Source organism: Puma concolor, chromosome A2 (genome assembly GCF_028749965.1).
Source record: "Puma concolor isolate L17-30 chromosome A2, mPumCon1.1.hap2, whole genome shotgun sequence".
Classification (NCBI taxonomy): Eukaryota; Metazoa; Chordata; class Mammalia; order Carnivora; family Felidae; genus Puma; species Puma concolor.
The window spans coordinates 42,843,049-42,863,397 of record NC_141668.1 but is presented as its reverse complement, the minus strand read 5'-3'; the positions used below and the strand labels follow the sequence as shown (position 1 = coordinate 42,863,397).

At 41.1% G+C, this 20,349-nt stretch overlaps 1 protein-coding gene across 7 annotated transcripts in view; it reads right to left on the bottom strand.

Annotated features, from left to right (window-relative positions):
* Positions 1–10,477: 10,477 nt before the first annotated feature.
* ELMO1 (engulfment and cell motility 1) overlaps positions 10,478–20,349 on the bottom strand; it is a 727,703-nt gene continuing 717,831 nt past the window's right edge. For all 7 annotated transcript variants that reach the window (XM_086692444.1, XM_086692474.1, XM_086692460.1 and 4 more), the window contains 2 exons: positions 17,241–17,318; positions 10,478–11,893 (listed from right to left, as the gene is read on the bottom strand). In XM_086692444.1, the coding sequence (XP_086548570.1) occupies positions 11,693–11,893; positions 17,241–17,318 (279 nt within the window). In that variant the 3' untranslated portion in view covers positions 10,478–11,692. The remainder of the gene's footprint in view (positions 11,894–17,240; positions 17,319–20,349) is intronic.

The following is a 20,349-nucleotide window of genomic DNA, read 5'->3' as shown; positions in this document are numbered from 1 at the left end:
TTCTTGATAAAAACCCTCAAGAAAGTAGGGATAGAAGGAGCATACTCAAGATCATAAAAGCCATATATGAAAGACCCAATGCTAATATCATCCTCAATGGGGAAAAAATGAGAGCTTACCTCCTAAGGTCAGGAACAAGACAGGGATGTCCACTCTCTGTGGACTGTTATTTGACATAGTATTGGAAGTCTTAGCCTCTGCAATCAGACAACACAAAGAAATAAAAGGCATCCAAATCAGCCAGGAGGAGGTCAGACTTTCACTCTTTGCAGATGACATGATACTCTATATGAAAAACCGAAAAGATTCCACCAAAAAACTGCTGAATTGATTCATGAATTCAGCAAAGTTACAGGATATAAAATCAATGCACAGAACTCGGTTTTATTCCTGTACACCAACAATGAAGCAACAGAAAGAGAAATCAAGGAATTGATCCCATTTACAGTTGCACAAAAAACCATAAAATACCTAGGAATAAATCTAACCAAATAGGTGAAAAATCTATACACTGAAAACTATAGAAAGCTTATGAAAGAAATTGAAGAAGACACAAAAAAATGGAAAAAGATTCCATGCTCCTGGATAGGAAGAACAAATATTGTTAAAATGTCAATACTACCCAAAGCAATCTACATATTCAATGCAATCCCTATCAAAATAACACCAGCATTCTTCACAGAGCTAGAACAAATCATCCTAAAATTTGTATGGAACCAGAAAAGACCCCGAATTGCCAAAGCAATCATGAAAAAGAAAACAAAAACAGGAGACATCACAATCCCGGACTTCAAGCTATACTACAAAGCTGTAATCATCAAGACAGCATGGTACTGGCACAAAAACAGACATTCAGATCAATGGAACAGAATAGAGAACCCAGAAATGGACCCACAAACGTATGGCCAACTCATCTTTGACAAAGCAGGAAAGAATATCCAATGGAATGAAGACAGTCTCTTCAGCAAGTGGTGCTGGGAAAACTGGACAGTGACATACACAAGAATGAACCTGGACCACTTTCTTATACCAAACACAAAAATAAACTCAAAATGGATGAAAGACCTAAATGTAAGACAGGAAGCCATCAAAATCCCATCAGAGAAAACAGGCAACAACCTCTTTGATTTGGCCACAGCAACTTCTTACTCAACATGTCTCTGGAGGCAAGGGAAACAAAAGCAAAAATGAACTATTTGGACCACATCAAAATAAAAAGCTTCTGCAGAGCGAAGGAAACAATCAGCAAAACAAAAAGGCAACCAACAGAATTGGAGAAGATATTTGAAAAGGACATATCAGATAAAGGGTTAGTATCTTTGATAAAGAACTTATCAAACTCAATACCCAAAAAAGCAAAAAATCCAGTGAAGAAATGGACAAAAGACATGAATAGACACTTCACTAAAGAAGACATCCAGATGGCGGACAGACACATGAAAAAATGCTCCACATCACTCATCATCAGGGAAATACAAATCAAAACCACAATGAGATACCACCTTACACTTGTCAGAATGGCTAACATTAACAACTCAGACAACGACAGATGTTGCCGAGTATGGAGAGAAAGAGGATCTCTTTTGCGTTTCTGGTGGGAATGCAAGCTGGTGCAGCCACTCTGGAAGACAGTATGGAGGATCCTCAAAAAATTAGAAAATTGAGCTACCCTACAACCCTGCAATTGCACTACTAGGTATTTATCCAAGGGATACAGGGACACTGTTTCAAAGGGACACATGCATCCCAATGTTTATGGCAGCACTATCAACAATAGCCAAAGTATGGAAAGAGCCCAAATGTCCATCAACTAATGAATGGATAAAGAAAATGTGGTGTGTACACACACACACACACACACACACACACACACACACACTGGAGTATTACTCGGCAATCAAAAAGCATGAAATCTTGCCATTTGCAACTATGTGGATGGAACTAGGGGGTATTATGCTAAGCGAAACTAGTCAGTCAGAGAAAGAAAAATATCATATGACTTCACTCATATGATGACTTTAAGACACAGAACAGATGAACATAAGGGAAGGGAAGCAAAAATAATATAAAAACAGGGAGGGAGACAAAACATAAGGGACTCTTAAATATGGAGAACAAACAGAGGGTTACTGGAGGGGTTGTGGGAGGGAGGATGGGCTAAATGGGTAGGGTGCTTAAGGAATATACTCCTGAAATCATTATTGCACTATATGCTAACTAATTTGGATGTAAATTAAAAAAAATAATAAAATAAAATACATCTACTCCTACTATTCTATAAGCTACTTTTTTAGTTAATGTTTTTTAAATTTACTTTTTATTTTTTTATTTTCAAGTTACTTAACATACAGTGTAGTCTTGGCTTCAGGAGTAGAACCCAGCGATTCATCTCTTACATATGACACCCAGTGTTCATCCCCAAAAGTTCCCTCCTTAATGCCCATCACCCATTTAACCCACTCCCCCACCCCCTCCAGCAACCCTCAGTTTGTTCTCTGTATTTAAGAGTCTTATGATTTGCCTCCCTCTGTGTTTTTATCTCATTTTTCCTTCTCTTCCCCTATGTTCATCTGTTGAGTTTCTCAAATTCCACATGAGTGAAATTATATACGTGTCTCTCTCTGCTTGACTTATTTCGCTTAGTATAATACCCTCCACAATGCTGCAAATAGCAAGATTTCATCCTTTTTCATTGCCAAGTAGTGTATGTATGTATATATGTTTGTATGTATGTATATATATATACACCACATCTTCTTTATCCATTCATCAGTTAATGGGCATTTGGGCTTCTTCTATAATTTGGCTATTGTTGATACTGCTATAAACATTGGGGTGCCTGTGCCCCTTCAAATCAGCATTTTTGTATCCTTTGGATAAATTCCTAGTAGTGCAATTGCTGGGTCATAGGGTAGCTCTATTTTAATTTTTTTGCACAACTTCCACAGTGTTTTCCAGAGTGGCTGCACCAGTTTGCGTTCCCACCAACAGTGCAATAGGGTTTCCTTTTCTCCACATCTTCACCAACGGGTGTTGTTTCCTGAGTTGTTAATTTTAGTCATTCTGACTGGTGTGAGGTGGTAACTCATTGTGGTTTTGATTTGTATGTTCCTGACGAAGAGTGGTTATTGACATCTTTCCTTTTAATGAAACACTTCATATAGTTTTGAGAACCAGTCATGTGCCATGGTAGAAATGGATGTCGCATAAATTATTTAATCCTGAGGTTTTAAAGTTTTATTTTTAAACACCGGAATCCCTTCTCAAAACAAAATCATACACAGCAGCTTCGCGTGTAAAACAGATAAAGCAAAACAAACAGAGCAGCTCTGTTTGATGAGAATTACAAGGTCAGAGTCAGTCATATTTTGAAAACTTTGTAGATATATTTGCCAAATTTTTTCTCCGGGAAGATTGTGAAAGCCTGTTTCATTATCATTTGTCATCGTTGAATGTATAAAAATTTCGTTGACAAAATTCTGTCTTAAGGTATTAATAATATGCCTTTTAAAATTATTTGTGACCATGAACTTTTTCTTTTTTCAGTGTCTATTCATGATTCTTTAAGGGTTTACTTACTCCCATTGTTAGCCCACATTTCTTTTGGGTTATTCTGTGTTGGGTTTTTCTGTTTTTCTTATTGACTCATTTACATATTAAGAGAAAGAACATGTAATCATATAGCCATTTGCCAATGTAGTAGGCCAAATAGGCATCTCATTTTAATGTGTATTTCTTCACTTTGTATGGCGGTGAATATTTTTTCATTACTATACTCATCATTCACCTTATATCTTGTGAATTGCCTGTTGATATCCTTTTCACATTTTTCAATTGGAGCGTTCATTTTTTGGGTGCTCCTTCTGTTATTTATTATTGAGTTGACTTAGTTTTCTTTATTACATTTTTCTTCTATTGATAGGGAAGTCACACATTTTCATTTCTAATATTTTCAATAGTTAATCCTCAATTTCTAATATGCAGAATTGATTTAAAGCCTAAAGATGATCAGTATTCCTAAAATACTGAAAAATAAAAGATTAAAATGTTTCCAGTTACATTATGCCCTTTAATTTTATATTATATTCTTTTTCTGTATTTTAATTTCATGTTGTTTTAATACACCTTGAATTAGTTGTTACTATTGACTTTTACACAGCCCTTTGCTGTTAGATTTGCCCCCAACACTTTCCGTTTTCTTTTCACTCTTAGAGATCATCTGCCTGTGACAAAAACATTAGTTTTTTTTTTTCACTCTTGATTGTCATTTTAACTGGAAATCGATTTCTAGTTTATAATCTTCCACTTACTATGGATGGCTTCCAAGTGTTGTTTTACCTTTGATTCTGAGCACAACTTTTTAATAGCATTTGCTTTTCCTATGGAAATCCCCCTTGGCTCATAGAGGGTCATACCCAGAAGAGCTTTTCATTTATGTCTGCCAGGAGTCCAGCTCTGACCAGCCCAGGACCATGTTTTATGTTAGTCTTTCAAGTGGGCATTCTAGAACACATAGAAGCGGTATAAACGTGAACCCTAAAATCACATAAGTCACAGGCTGAAGGTTTCAAGATCTCATGTTGTCCTGTACCAATGGATAGATTTCTTTCCCCTTCTAACCTGCAACAGAGCCCTCTCAGGAGCCTGGCTTTTATGGGAAGAGCTCAGTTCCATCACTCATCTGGCTTGCACATGACCCCTGGTATCCAACCCCGCCTGGACATGAGAGCCCACACCCTTGTCAAGGCATCAACACCCTTAGCCACAGCTCATTGCTTCCGATTTCAGTTCTCTCTTCATCGTGGGCACCTGTGGATTTCTTTCTTTAATACAAGCTAAAGTAAATACATTTAACCTCGTTTTTATTGTATTCAAGTTTTTTGTTGCATTTAAAGTAATTTTGGGGAGAGGATGTGTTCTATATTGTCATGGAGCCGGAAATCCTTTATACTTACTTTCTGCCTTACGTTATAATGATTTTCTTTGCTGACAACTATACAGTTAATTTTGAACGTATTCCTCAGATATCTGAATAGTGTACATTTATTGTAGATTATATATATTGAAATATCTACTGAATCCAGTTAATCATCTTAGTTAAAGCCTAATACCATTATTTAAGGTCTCTATATAAAGTATGGTGTTCATCAATTCTCTTGTGTTTATAATAGTCTTGGTCTGTGTATTTCAGGACAGTTTTATTTGGCATTAGACATTCTTGTCAGTTACATCAACATAGCAAATTGTACCAGTGTCAAAGAGAATTACAAAATAACTTTCATTGTCCACAGCCTTTTATCTTCTATTTTACTTGCCTGACATTTATTTGCTCCTTCCTTGCCATCTTCTCTCCCCATGTGCACCACCGTGACTCTGAATTTGCTGGTATATCTTATCTATCTCTGTATTTTCAATTACTCCCTATCTTTTTTTTAAAGGCAGAGTATCTTATAACTAGCAATTTGTCCAGATTTTGCTTTTTCCGGTAGCCTGAGGAAGATTTGGTCTTACATCTATTTTTGTATTTGTACATTAGACTTCAAAAATGTATTCTTTTGCCTTTTATTTCTGTCCTTGCAATGATGGTTAAACTTCACCTCTTACAGTGCCCATGTCTATAATCTCTGTGGGACTCAGTCTGATCCTAGAAATTTGACTGACTGGCATGGTCAGCCTTCTGAAAAGTGAAGCACCTCTGACACAGGTTCTGCCTGATTGCCCTGCCTCCAGACCCACACTTCTTCAAACTGTGTTTTGTGCTGCTGCTGGTATGAGTGTGGTGATATCAAAATGCAAATCTGGTCCTGCCAATTCTCCTACGTGTATATGTCAGTGGTCCCAGCTCACATACAGAATACATTTACATGGGGCCCCTGGGTGGCCCAGTCGGTTGAGTGTCCAACTTCGGCTCAGTGCATGATCTCAGTTCATGAGTTTGAGCCCCATGTCCAGCTCTCTGCTGTCAGTGCAGAGCCCACATCGGATCCTCTTCTATCCCTCCCCCCTGGTTGTCTCTCTCCCTCTTTCTAAATAAATAAGTAAACTTACAAAAATAAAAGAATACACTTGCAGCTGCTTAGCATGTCATTCAAGGTCCGTCACCCTCTTTCCCAAGCTTGTCTCCTACTGTTGTCTCTCCCATGCTCATCTCTGTTCCAGCCATAACACGTTTCCTCTTTCTAGGGCCTCGCACTCTTACCTCTTCCGGGAATGCCCTTTATCAATTATTTCAGAAAGTATTGATGGAGTCCAGTTAGATGCCTGGCACTGTGCTAAGGTAGTGGACAAGAGTGGTGAGAACAATCAGCCTGGTTCCTCCTTCACTGAACTCCTGGCTAGTGGGGAAGGCAGTGAAAGCCTCAAACAATTGTGACAGGGTAAGGAGAGGTGTCTGTGGGAGCACAGAGGAGTCCCCAGCCCTGACTTTGGGACCTAGGGAATAATTTCCAGGGAAAGCGATGACCAAAGTGAGGTTCAAAGGACAAGTAGGGAGTGAGCTTGGCCTTCTTTCCCTTATCACCCGGTGGCTTCCTGTCCCCCCTCCAAGTCTGCCAGACCTCACTTCCTCTGGGCGGGGGCAGTTAGTTCCTGTTTCAAGTGCTAGCTCAGTATATTGTACATTATGGTCTCCTTAGCCAGGGATTGTATTCATTTGCTTCTCTTTCCCGTTTCAGGCTATGAGCTTTTTGAAGGCAGAGTCTACTTCTCATTTATTTTTATATCCCTTTGCAGTGTGCTTGGTGCATAGAGAGTGCCCAAAGGAAGTCTTGTGGAATTTGATTCCTGGACCCTGCTCCTCCTGCCCAGCACCTCTTCTGGCCATGGCTTCACTCCATGCTTTCTGAACCTCTTTCTTTGTCCAACCCTTCCTCAGTTGCTCTACTCCCAGGATCCTCTTCCGATTCTTCTATCACTTTGTCCCTAAACCCCCTCCAGCACCCAGATGGTCCCTTCTCTGGCACCTGTTTGCTTCCATCTTTCAAGGGACTGTAGGGGCAACCCGTTTCTTCTGCAAAACAGAAAGACAGACAAATAGCACCTGCTAAGAGATGTCTATTGAAGGGATAAGTGCTTTTGATAGCACGTCTCCTCCAAAATTTGGTGCCAGGGGAAGGTTGTTTTCTTGTGATGGAATAAAACTTTTCCTTTTACTAAGAACATGAGAGCTATACATCCCAGTTGGCTTCCTTATTTACACCAGCTTCCAGGAGGAAATTCAGATTTAGCGTTCAAGTTGGCAACTCTCTTTACATGATGTTTCTGGTAGAATTATTTCCTTCCTTCATCTGGCTCTGTTCTAATTATTTTTGTGAATTAAAAAAACCTACTTAACTTGAAGTGTTCATTTTACATTTCGATGTCAGAAAACATGTAATTACATTAAGAGAAAAATTTAGAGTAGAACTGTATTTTCATATGGGATTATACCATACCTCCTTTCCCCCAAATTTATTTTAAATTGTGGTTTTACGGCAAGTCACAGAAATCCTTATTTCAAGAAGTATGTTACAATTTTCCATTTTTCCTTCCTTTCTCTCCTTCGCTCTTTTATCTTTCTCAGAAAGCAGGCTGCATTGGTTGAAACACGTCATTTTGTTTGAGCTATAATAGAGATGGTTTGCTCACACCAAAGGAAAGAAAGGGGTGGGAGGGAAGGGGAGGCCATACCTGGGGAGGGAGAGGGACTTACTTCTTTAGCACTGATGGTTCTAGCCGCCCCATCCACAGTATTCTCAAGTAATGAGATTTCCATTTTATTAATGAGGTAAGCAGCCTCACAGTGGTTAAATGACTGTCTCAAGATTTTCTTTCTTTGGAGAAGTCCAACAAACTCAGTTTATGATCTCATCTTCTTATTTCCTAAAATCTCCTGTCCCTCCTCTCTTCCTGATTTTAGAGCCAAACAGCTCTGTTATCTGCTTATTCATTCCAGAAGCCCAGGAGTCCTTTGCATTCTTTTCTCTCCATGACTTCAGAGACAGCTATCCTGCCTCTTCAATACCTTTGCTCTCCTCTTTGCCATCGCCTGTACCGGAGTCTGGGCACAGTGGTTCTGGCTTGAGACTATTTCCATTCACTTTTTGCCAACATCTCTTTCAATTTCTCCTGCTCCTGTCTTTCCCCTACTTGGGTGTTTTGTCATTGCGATATTTCCGAATGGTATATCTGACAACATCCCTCCTCTGACTGCGCTCTCTTGCCCTCAAGTAAAAGTCCCCTGCAAGCTATGTCATGATTTTCATGATTTGTGTCTCACTCCTCTGCAGTAGTCTCTCCCATATACATCCTACATACCAGTCACACCTAGTGACTTATGGCTTTGTGAACGGTCACGGGTTTTCATGCTTCCATGCCCTGTACACTTTGCTCTGCCTGGAGTGTTTGTCTCTTGCATGGGGAACAACTGCTCTCTTTTGAGACCAGACTCAAATATTTATTCTTTTCTTGCTTTACTTAATCCCATTATCAAAAGTGTTGAGCACAAGCTCCTTTCTAGTTCTCTACCTTGTACATATTTATATAGTACTATTTGTCACACTGTGCTGCAATTATTTGTTTTGTATTTGACTAGCTTGATTATACATTTCTGATCTTACAGATTTCGTTCTTATTTTTGCAAACTCTAGATTTACATATCTTATTCTTGTTATATTCCTAGTGCTTAGCTCTAAGCACTTTTTTTTAATTAGGGTATGGATATTTCATTTCCTTCAAGCCAAAGGTTTATATTAATTGTAAAATATCGCATAACTATAACAAAATGGATGAAAGGAATGTATGTCATTGGAATACCTGCTGAGTTCATTGTAAGAGGAGGTGGTAGGACATGCTTTACTTGAGAATTGGAAGATGGCTTAGGATGGATTTGCAAATAGACTCAAGAAACATTAGTCTGGTACTTTTCCTTTGCAACGACTGTTAGGTTTTTCTACCCTTATAAGTAGTTGAGTCTGAGGGGGCCAATTAATTATCCTTCCTGCTTTAGGTTCTAAATAAAAAATTAGACAGGAATTAAAATATCAGCAATGACCAGTTTTATTGCAGGTAAAGCTGAACTGGGGAATGCGGTGTAGACCGGATGATAAAATTGGGCTTCCTACTTTACCCCTCCCTGGCTTTGGCCAATTCATCCATCCAGGCTTGGAAACCTGAGGCTGCAGGGGCTGAGCTGGAGGGGAAGGCTTGCTGTGTGGGAAGCGTTGTCAGTCAAGACACACAAGATGAGCTGTCCAAATATTGACAGCAACCCTGCTTCATATTGTTGCAAAATGAAAAAATGATATCATACTCTGGATCTCATCCATCCGCAGAGGAAGGAGGTCTAAGGAGAGTTAGGAGAATGCTCTCTTCATAGTCGAGAAAGGGTTAGTTTCTATTTAATGTACCAAAGCACGAGTGCCAAAAAAGACAGGGGCTGGTTCTTCCCAGCAAGGGTTCTAGGACAGATCAGTCTCTTAAACCTGGAGTCAGGACCTCAGATACCTTGATCCAAAGAATTCCCCTTTCAAGGACAGATCTGGTAACTTCAAAGTAAAAATAGTATGACTCTGTCTACTTTCTTTTACCTAGTATTTATCATTTTATCATGATGATGGCTGGATCAATAAGTGTGCCTGACAGGAAGGACAGGTGGGTTAATGTCATTAATGCTTAATGACAAAGGAAGCATCTACTTGACAGTCAAGTGTGAGTGTTCTGATGGGAAGCATAATCGCCTGTGAATTACTATGGATTCTAAAGGACTTTTTTTCCCCTGCAATTTATGGAGGGCTCTGGACCATGTCATCTCAACTCAAGTCAGTCTGTAATTGCACATCTTGATGATGGTAAAGAGCAGTGACCTGAAGGCATCTAACACTTCTGTGGCAAGCCCAGAGTGACTTGTGCTGCAACCATGCTTAATTTGCACGCTTGGACCTTTCTGACATCCCTTCCGGCCCTCGGAGTTTATGATCCAGATACACCTCCAGTGGAAACTGACCTCAGAAAAATCCTTTGCTGGGCTCTGACCCATATCTTATTAACTCATAGTTAGGCTTATTTAGTTTTGACTTAATTTATTTCCAGTCCATGGGTTTGCATTCTTTTTCATAGCTAAATGTGCTCCCTCAAAGTATGATGTGTTGAATTTGGCCAGTTCTATACATTATACAATGGTAAGGAAGAAAAAAATAAAAGAGGAAAAGTCCTGGTCAGGAGGCAACAGTGTAACATAAATAGCCATATTTTCACATAGTGGGTCTGATTTTCTCTATCAGTTGAGATGATCTTAGAAATAACATTCCTTATTGATGCTCAGAGTCTACGGTGACATAGCAGTGGTTAAGTCCCCTCAGCCAGTGGGGGACGTGAATCACCTGATTCTGAGGGCTGGGGTGGGGCCAAAGATGCCACATTTCTGACAAGCTCACGAGTGAAGCTTATGACCGAGTAGCAAGCACCTAAGTTAACCAAATCAAAACACAGGCTCCCCAACTCATCACAATTAATTTTATTCCACAGCATGTGTAAGGGAATGTTATTCTCAGGAAGATGTTCAGGATTAAAATAATAATTAAAAAAAACCTTGAAAGTACACACATTTATGTATCTCTTCTTTTCATTAAATATATATCTGTTTGGCAAAAAAATGTTAGACTCTTTTGTACAAAAACAAAGCGAAAAAAACAAAACAAAACAAAACAAAAAAAAAAAACAAAAAAACAACAACCCCAAACCCTTGCAAATTGTCAATACTTGTAATAATTACAGTGATGTAAACTTGGATGTCTGACAGCTTGACCATCCCGTGGAGCCTGTTTGCAGCAGAACCCCCAGCACAAGGTAACACCAAACCTTTAGACAGGGGCCGCCTGCCACAGAGGCATTAGGTTTAGTATATTAGAGATGGGGACGACAACTGATTTCACCATTTGTGCTTTCAGCGAAGGGGCCGGAAGGGTGTGAGGCATGAAGAAGGCAGGTGTGGGCTGGGGCAGAGAGAGGACACCCAAGACTAGCTGGCGAGGAAGGAAGGTAGGTCACAGTCACAGTGCAGATGTGAAGTGGGCATGGGACCTGGGACTGTGTCCGGGAGACCCGGTGCTGGCGAAAGCTAGGACGAGGCTGCTGCTGCTGCTCTTGGGACCAGAGAGGAACAGCATGAGGCAAAGGCCTGGACGGAGGAGGGAAGGGATTTGGAAGCTATTTCAATTCACACGGAACTGGTGGTGTGAGCGGACTCTAGAGAGAAAGGGAACGAGGAGGTGGTGTTTGGTCTTCTCGAGAAGCTAGGCTGTTTCTTCCAGACGCAAGCACTGGGGCACTCCCTTCCGTCTGGAGGGCAGGTTTGGGGGCAGTCTGGAGCTGCCGGCTTGCACATTCCGGGGAGGGAGGATGTGCCTGATGGGAGATAGGACGGAAGGGCCCTTTGGATCTCTTATTGGCGGTGGGTTTTGCTCTGCTCCCACCAGTAGACTGTAGCATGGGAAGTGACCTAAAGCAATGGAGTCTAGAAACAGAATCAGGGCAGTGAGCAGGATGCCAGGTAGGGGCAGAAGAACGCTGGGGCTAGAGGTGAGGCCAAAGAAAGTGTTGACCCACAGCTTCTCTTGACCGCGAGAGGGTTCCAAGGCGTGGGTGTGTTTTCATTCTTCTCTCCCATTAGCTAGATTTTCCAGTTTTGGAGGGGGTGCTTCTGGGCCCGGCCACTTCAGTTACAGTCATAGACGAAGTCATAGTTGCTGGGCTCCTTGGGGATGGGTGGAGGTGCGTCGGGGATCTGAATGTTTTCCAGGTCGAGGAGGCGGAGCTTGATTTCCATGCTGAGCAGGGTGTCCAAGTCATTCCGGGTCAGCTCACTCATCATGTCTTTCCCCAGCAGCGCATTCAGCCCATCTGTCCAGATACAGTACTGGTGGAAAAGGAGGCGACAAGTGTAACTACTGATGACAATCACAAGTGTGGTAACAATGGTTAACACTGATTATTCAACATGTGCTAGGCTCTGGAGAAGGTGCTTTGCCTAGATCATCATTTCATAGAGTTGACACTTCTGTTATCATCTCTGTTTTGCAGTCAAGGGAACCAAGGCCCTGAGAGGCTGAGTAACTTGGTAGCAGGTAGTGGGATTCGAACCCAGGCAATCTGACTCTAGTGTCTGCATGCTTCCATGCAAATAATGCCTTCTTACATAATAGCAGGAGGATTTCGGATCTGCATGACTTTGCAACATGACGTCTCTAACATCCCACCAGTGAGTTTGATTTTAAGCTTTTGGTACAATGTATTCCAACACTACTGCGCTCGGCATTACATTGAGCTTGCTTCTTTCCTGACTACAAGCATGGTTCCTAGTCTAGTGGCTAATCTCTGCCTCTCCTACGTGATTCCTAACACTCACTATGACAGTCCACACCTGCCCTGGAGCCAAAGGTAGTCCCACCTTTGCATTTCTCAGCAAAAGCGCTGCCCAATGTCTGGTGGACAAAATGGCTAAAATTATTGGGTGATTTTCATGGGAGGTGGGTTGGCTGTCTGTCTCTTCTGCCTGAGTCTTCAGTTTCCAGAGCTTTTCTCCTCCATATCTCTGAAGCCTGGTTCCTGGGGACGTGGCTTTTCTGGGAAGACCCTCCAGAGCACCGAACTAAGAATTTTATTCTTCCTTTCTCATTAAAAGGAACTATGCTCTTTGTTTCTCCAGTTGACTGTGAACTCCTTGAGGGAAGAAACTGTACCTTGTTTATCTGAGGACCTGCTTTGTTCTTGTCAGCTTCCCTCCCAGGGGCTGTAAGTTGGGGACATGGTATTAGAGCCATGATACCTGGTGGAAGGACTAGCTTCTGCTGCCAGAATCTGAGAAAACCGCCTGCATTCTGGATGCTGTGTTCTTCTCACCTTTTAGGATATTCTAGTCCTACAGAGGATCTCTGTGATACCAATTGCTCTGCTCCTACTGTCAGACTAGTCTTCCTTCTAGAACATGCTCTAGATTCCCCTTTGTCCTGCCCTCACTCAGTCAAGTGACAATTCCAGACCCTACTTAGCTTGTCCTTTGCAGTGTGGTTACCTGGGCTGTGGTGAGGAATATAACATATCTCAACATAAAAGGTACTACAAGACTGCAAGGACTTTACAAATCTTAAGTCACAGTGATATGGAAGTCTCACCATGGTACCCACCGATGGCACCACTTTCTCAGCTGAGGAGAAGCACCATGGCTGTATTATGAGGTTGTATGTCTTAGCAGTGCAGCCCTGAACTGTAGAACTTTGCCTTGGCTATGTGATCTTTGCCAAAGCATTTAACCCATCTAAATATCAGTTGAGCGCTAAGAGATCTCTGGAAGTATTAATGTCCTCAGTAATACCTTAGATAGATTCTGAACTCATCTAAACATCCATTTCCACATAAATAGCTTTGATAAAAATAGATACTGAGGTCCTACCCTGGAGATCATGAACTTGCATATCTTGGGTAAGTAAATTTTATTCAGAAAAACTTCCAGTGAATTCTGATATACCTCCAGATACTGGTACCACTGAACTCCATGCTCTCTAAGGCTCCTTCCAGCTCGAACGCTGTAAATCCCTAAGTGCTGGGATTACTGCTTTTTATACAGCCATGCCAGTCCTGGCTAGCTTCCTAGTACAGATTAATGTAACCCACAGGAATACTTCTGTGGCGCCTTTCTTTTGAGAAGCAGCAGGCACAGAAAATTTTATTGAAAAGTACATCAACCAATAAATAAAAACTCTGTAGTACAGAATCTGAGTTTGAAGTATCAAGATGAACTTACAATGTATTTTGTCTTTTAAAAAACACCATAGCTCTTAGCTTTGCCCATAAAAAGACCTAAAAATAATGATGAACCAAGAAATAGTAAGCACACCTAATGCCCAGATTCTGGTTGCTAAATACCATTTTCTACCAAAAAGGGACCAAGACTCCAAAGAGAGAAAGCAGAAAACATGCAAGAGGAGCCTGGAATATTTTGTCATAGCAAAATGACTGAAAAGTTGTCAAAGACATCTGGGGTCATGTCAATTGGACACAAAAGTCAACCAGAAGGTGCTCTGACTTTCTCTAGATAGGATAATTTGGACATTGATAATAATAATAACTGCAACCTATTAAAACACTGATATGTTTACATCCATTACTTTATAATGATGCTCAAATGCCAAAACACTTCATTGTTCTCATTTGGAAGATGAGGAATTATTTTGAAGACTAATAAGGGGAATCAAGTATTTATCCTGCCTATTATATGTAAATTGTATTACCTCAAATATGGGGCCAGTTTCCCGCTAATAAATGAGAAGGGAATGATAGAATTGAGATATTAACCTTTTCCAATGTCTAATGGGTCCAAAGATCTAGGCAATAATCATCAATGGCTGCTAACATCTCCGAAAGATAGACAACCAAATACAACACCACTGTTGCTTAAAGTTGTGCTTGAATTAGATTAATCCTCTAACTATCACTGAACAGGAAACACAGGAGACAGATAAACATGAGAAGTAACAGTGCAGGTTGCAGTAGGCAGAATAAACTCTCCTTTTAAGGGCAACCATGTCCTAATCCCTGGAGCCTGTGAGGATGTTGGGGTACACAGCAAAGGGGATTAAAATTGCTAATCAACTGATCTCCAAGTAGAAAGGTTATCTTAGATTGTCCAGGTGGGCCTAATGTAATCACAAGTGTCCTTAAAACATAGAAGAGGGAAACAGAATAGGAATGAGTGAGAGAGGGAGTTCTGACTACAGAGAAGGAGGAGGTTGGAATGAACTGCTGTGGAGACTCAACCTCCATGGACAAATGGAGGCCGTGGCTAAGGAATGCTGGTGGCCTCCCAAAGTGGAAAGGGCAAGGAAGCAGATTTTCCCCTAGGCCCTCCATAAAGGAATTCAGGCCTGCCAATACTTTGATTTTATCCCCCAAAGACGTGCATCTTCTGACCTCCAGAATTGTAAGGTAATACATTTATGTTGTTTTAAGCCACTAAATTTGTGGTAATTTTTTGCAACAGTGACCACAGCAAACTAATACACATACTTATAATAAAGCAAAATCTAGACTCTCAGCAAGGTTACCAGACAGATGACTTGTTTTTTTCAATGAATAAATTGCAAAGGAAAAAAAAAGCAAAAGCAGATGCTCATAAGACAGGGAGATAGAGAGAAAGAGAGGAACCTACAGATTCAAAGAAACTGAAGAAACAAGTTAATCAATTTCTATGCATGGACCTTATTTGGATTCTGATCGGAACAAAGTATAAAAGAAACACACACACACTCACACACACACATACATACACGAGGCAAGTGGAGAAATCTGAAAACCGACTACAGATGGTAGTATCAAAATGTCTAAAAAAGTCAGGTGTAATAGTGGTATTGTAGTTAGGTTTCCAAATGGATGCTATTTTCAGAGATGCACACAGGAATATTTGCAAATAAACACTATAATTGGATTTACTTTGATAGGAATCTGGAGGGGGCAATTGGGTGTGGGTGGAGGTATAGGGGAGACCAGATTGGCCCCGAGTTGATTAACTGCTGACACTTGGTGACAGGCACTGGCAGGAAGCTGAGTTCAGGTCCTGCTCTCTGCCTTCCTGGCTACACAGTGCAGGGGCCAGGGAGACGGGGTTTCTGGAGCAAGGGTCCTGTGGTTTAAATTCCAGCTCTGTTATGTACTACTTGTTTGACTCCGGACAACTTTCTTAACCTCTTTGTGACTCACTTCCCTCCTTTATCGAATGGGCATAATCACAGTTTGTTTCTTTCAGAGGTATGTGAAGATTAAGTGAGGGGAAGTACAGAGGATGCCTGGCACAGGGCAATCCACACTGGTTGTAAGTACTATCATCTTTACTAATGTTGAGGTATTCGATTTTGGGAGGCCACTCTCCTTATGTGGTAAATGAAGATACCTGTAATAGAATGTTCTGTTTTATTGACCGAGGATGCAAATAAAATGAGGTAATACATATGAAAGAGATTTGAAGACAGCAAAAGTATTCACAAGTGTATGGCATTTTTCTCCTCACTATGTCAATAAAATGTGGCAGTTATAAATAAAATTTGGCAGTCCCAGAACATTTATCCTTATCTGGAATTAATGCAAACTGGAGAAAACAGCCTTGCAGAGATTTAAATAACATCCACATTTCTACATTTTAAAGCAGTTTTCTATACTACTATGTATAAGCTGTATATGTCTTAAATATGGTGGCCTGTGAATAACCACAATTTTGTTTAAAAAGAGAAATGGTAGGACACAGTATCTATTTTCAGAAAGATGAAGACAAAGTCATACCCTTTTGCAAACTAAATGTCAAGTAACACAGAATTACATTTAAGCACCATTCTAAATGCAGGATTTGCATCTAATCTTTCCTCTCTCTTTGGGATGTACAATTTTATGCAAAAGCTTTAAACCAGTGAAAACTAGATACTGAATAACTTCTAAATGAGCAGAGTCTCCTAGGGGAGATCGGAAACAAAAGTCAGGTTCCATTAAAATGTTCCCTTCCTTTCTAAAAGCTGTTTATGCAACCGTATGTAAAACAAAAATTTGAATGGTATCATCTAAAAATAAGAGTTTCAAACATAATATTGGGCTCTGTTTTACAAGAGAACAAGTTAAATCAACCATAGCTGCTATTTCACCTTACAAATACATTTTCCTAGATCTATGCTAAATATTTTAAATATAGCTGACAGCGTGCTTCAAGAAGAGAAACAAATTATACATATAACAAGATGTCAAAAAGGAATAAAATCATCTCAAAAATAAAATTCCAACAGCAGAGACAGCCCAAAACTCTTAAAATAACTTAAAGAAACATGGTAGAAAACCTACTTCATCAAATGTTTTAAAGAAGAGAGACACGTTTATCTTGGGAAGATCCTGACTAAAAATTAAATACTCAGTGAAAACCAGTGCTTGACCAGGGCTGATTCTTCTTCAAATCGACAATTATGTCCTTGCTGAGTATGAAGCATTTGTACATTCTTTTTCTTTACCATGAACTACTGGTCGAGCTAGTAAGAGGTTGAATTGGTTATAATGGGCAGTTTTTAAAGAAGTCTCCATTCTATTCCAAATCAACAAGATGTTCCTTTGTTCATGATTTTTCTTAGGCAGGCTTTTTTTTTAAAATGAAATTTATTTCCAATATTTCTCTCTTGCTTGCTCTTCTAGAGAAAATGTGACACTCTCTCACAAATTAACCCCACTGAGACCCTTACCTCGTGTTTGTCAGGAGCTATGAAGTTCAGCTGGCAGTTTGAGTCATACAAGATCGAGAAAGCAAGTTCAAGCACCTCCTGCAAGGGATGAGAGAAAGTACCACGTTAAGAATGGGTACATTCGTTCCACAGTTACAAATGGTTGCGGACTGAACGTGGAATAAGCCCACACAAGAGGGGCTTGTCAGTGAGGCTGATGGGGGGAAGGAGCATCCTTTTTTTCCAAGGTTCACACTTTCCTTCTATTCAGGGGAAGTCTGCATGAACCATCTCGTTCAATTCTCAAGATAATCCTTGCACAAGTGTGATCATTTCTCTTTTATGGCAGGGGCTTGGAGAAGTTAAATGACTGTCCAAAGCCATATAGCCCCAAAGCCATGCCACTCTTGTTTCTTCAGCATCTCCTTTCCAGGTCCAGGGAAGCCTTGAGAAATAGTAAACTCTTCTCTAACCAGCAGATTAAGGGCTGCTCTATCGTTGATTACCCCAAATACACAGATGTCCATGTGGGTCTGAGGTTCCTAAAACATGAAAGCTACATGGGAGTCCATGAGGCTTGTGGGTGAACTCATTATCTTTAGGCCCTTTGTTCCTTAAGCTACTGTAGAGCAAAGGCCACACAAAACTTAAATTTTATCCAAAGAGGCTGCAGAGTATAACGGAGAAGCAAGGGCCCAGTGTCAGAATGCCTGGGTTCCTTCATTGGTGAGTGCCTGTTGAATGCAGGCTATGAGTCAGACACAAAGGGCCAAGGACTAAACACCACTGCCATTTCATTGTACCTGTATGACCTTGGCCGAGACACTGTCATGTCTAATATGTATGTATGTCTTAAGAATTTAATTCTATGTGCTGTACAGTATTGGGCACAATGATTATTCTACTAGTTTGAGCGGTCAGCAGGATACAATCTTTGCAAGATGACAGTTATGGCACATCTCAACACCCTACCAGCTCCTAATCTGGAGAAGGGCCAAGTGTATCCACATTGGTGCTCTACATTGTTATAACACACAGATATTGCATAATTTCTCAGGAGGGCATAGCTTTCCACATCACTCTCTGCCTAACATCTATCAGAGGATTGCCTTTGGCCACTCATGCACAGCAAGAATGCTCCAGAAAGAAGATGGACCTCATCTGTCTAGATGAGGTCAATGCCACCAGATTTCAGAATTTCAAATGGGTTAAAGAGTTCTTGCCAAGTGAATTCTGAAGGCTTAGCATTAGCTGGATGCCTCTCCTGACAAAGTCAACCATCCGGCTATTTGGGCTCTCGTGAGGTTTGTCTGTATCTGACTCATGAGGAAGGAACAGCTCTTGTTCTGAGCCCAGACCTACCAGGATCTCACACTCTTTCGGCCTCCTCACCCTGCCTGAAGTAGGAGCAAGTGAAGCAAAGAATGCCAAGTCAAGAATGGGAGCTTCTGTAAAACTACCCCATCCCCATTTTCCTTTCTTCTCTCTCAGGCCCCCATTCAGGTCTGCCCAGTGAAGGCCAATAATATTAAAATGAAACAAAAAGAGCTCACCAAACGAAACAAAAATATTTTTTCCACTAAGCTTGGCATCTCCCTTGGGTCTTTTAGTTTGTCATGAGCCCTACAGTGATATCATAAATTGGTGTTATCTTTTTAAAAAAACCATTCAGGCAATCCTTATCAAGAACCGGGGATCTCATTCCTGGGATTATTCCTAAAATTCTCAAAACCAAGCAAAAACTGTATACATTATTACCTGTAAGAGCATAACATGAGAACCAAATAAATGTCCTCCCCACTTTGGGTAAACAAGTAAAGAAACAAGTATATTCAATAAAATATAAGCTCTGATCTCATATATTCATGAAAAAATTGTTCTTAGATTAGGAACATTGATATAAATGATTTTTTACAAATTTTAGTAACATTCAGGAAAACCCTCTGACTCATGCTTGAGCGATTGGATAGAAAGGGGAGGATAGGCTTTGCTTGTGAACGACCAGTCAGTATATGGCAGCCTGGCAGCCACCCTAGGTGAGCTTCAGAGGTCACTGGAAAAAGGTGAAATTCACAAACAGATTTCTGGGCGGATGCTGGACAACCGGTCCTCTGCTGAGAGCAGTCACGTGAATCATCCCCTTGCAAATGACAGCCAGTGTGAACACCACCAGGGCCCAGAAGCAGCTGCTTGACTAGGTGCTAAAGTCACTTGAGGCCAGAGTGTCAGTGTGGTTGTCCTTGTGACACTGTCTGTTCTGCAGAGGCACAGAGAAGGAAGAGAAAGGAGGGGGCCTGCAAACTTCAGGCTCTGCCCTCCTAAGGCATAAACCAGTGAGGACGTGAGTAAAAGAACGGAGCTGTCATGACCTAGATTCCTGATAAACACAGGCAGGAAATGGGAAATTCGTGACGATGTCAATCCCCACTTTCATTTCACTAAAGCTGCCTAGGAGGGGTGGGAGGAATTAATTCTCTGAACCACATGACTGCATTAAAGGCTGCTATCGCCTGTAATGAGTTTTATTGACGTCTCTGGCTTGTTGTCATTGAGTCGTTGGTGGAGGTCAGCTCTTCAGCACTTCAAGCACAGAGGCTACAGAGCTGGGAGCGATGCCACCTCTTGGACTAACACTCCAGAAGCTGCCACCTGTCCAAACTGTCTGTGAGGGAAAGAGGTGCCAGGAGAAGGTAGAGTCGTGGTCATGGGTCTGGGGAACGTCCCCCTCTTGGGTTTCATCACGCTCCGTGGCACTCAGACATCTGATGCTCTGGGGCTTTGCTATTCACAACCTAAGGTCTTTTATGCCCTCTGGATTTAATTCAGTGAAAAACAATGTTCAGGAGCTCCTTATTTTCATCTTCTATTCCATTAATTCACATCTCTCAGCATGTGAAGGAAGTCCTGGGATGGGAAAATTCTGGGGATATGGGAGGCAGGAGAAACTGAAGATTCCCCCCCAACCTATGCCCTGGGGCCTCTGACCCCATCCTCAACTCCTGGGCCCTAAGACCAGTGATAAGACATGCTAGGTCAGGGGAGCTCAGAGAAATTCTGGGCATGGATGGCACTTTGTTTTAAGGATTGCCATTTTCCAGGGGTCAAATGATGGACTGACTGAACACAAGAG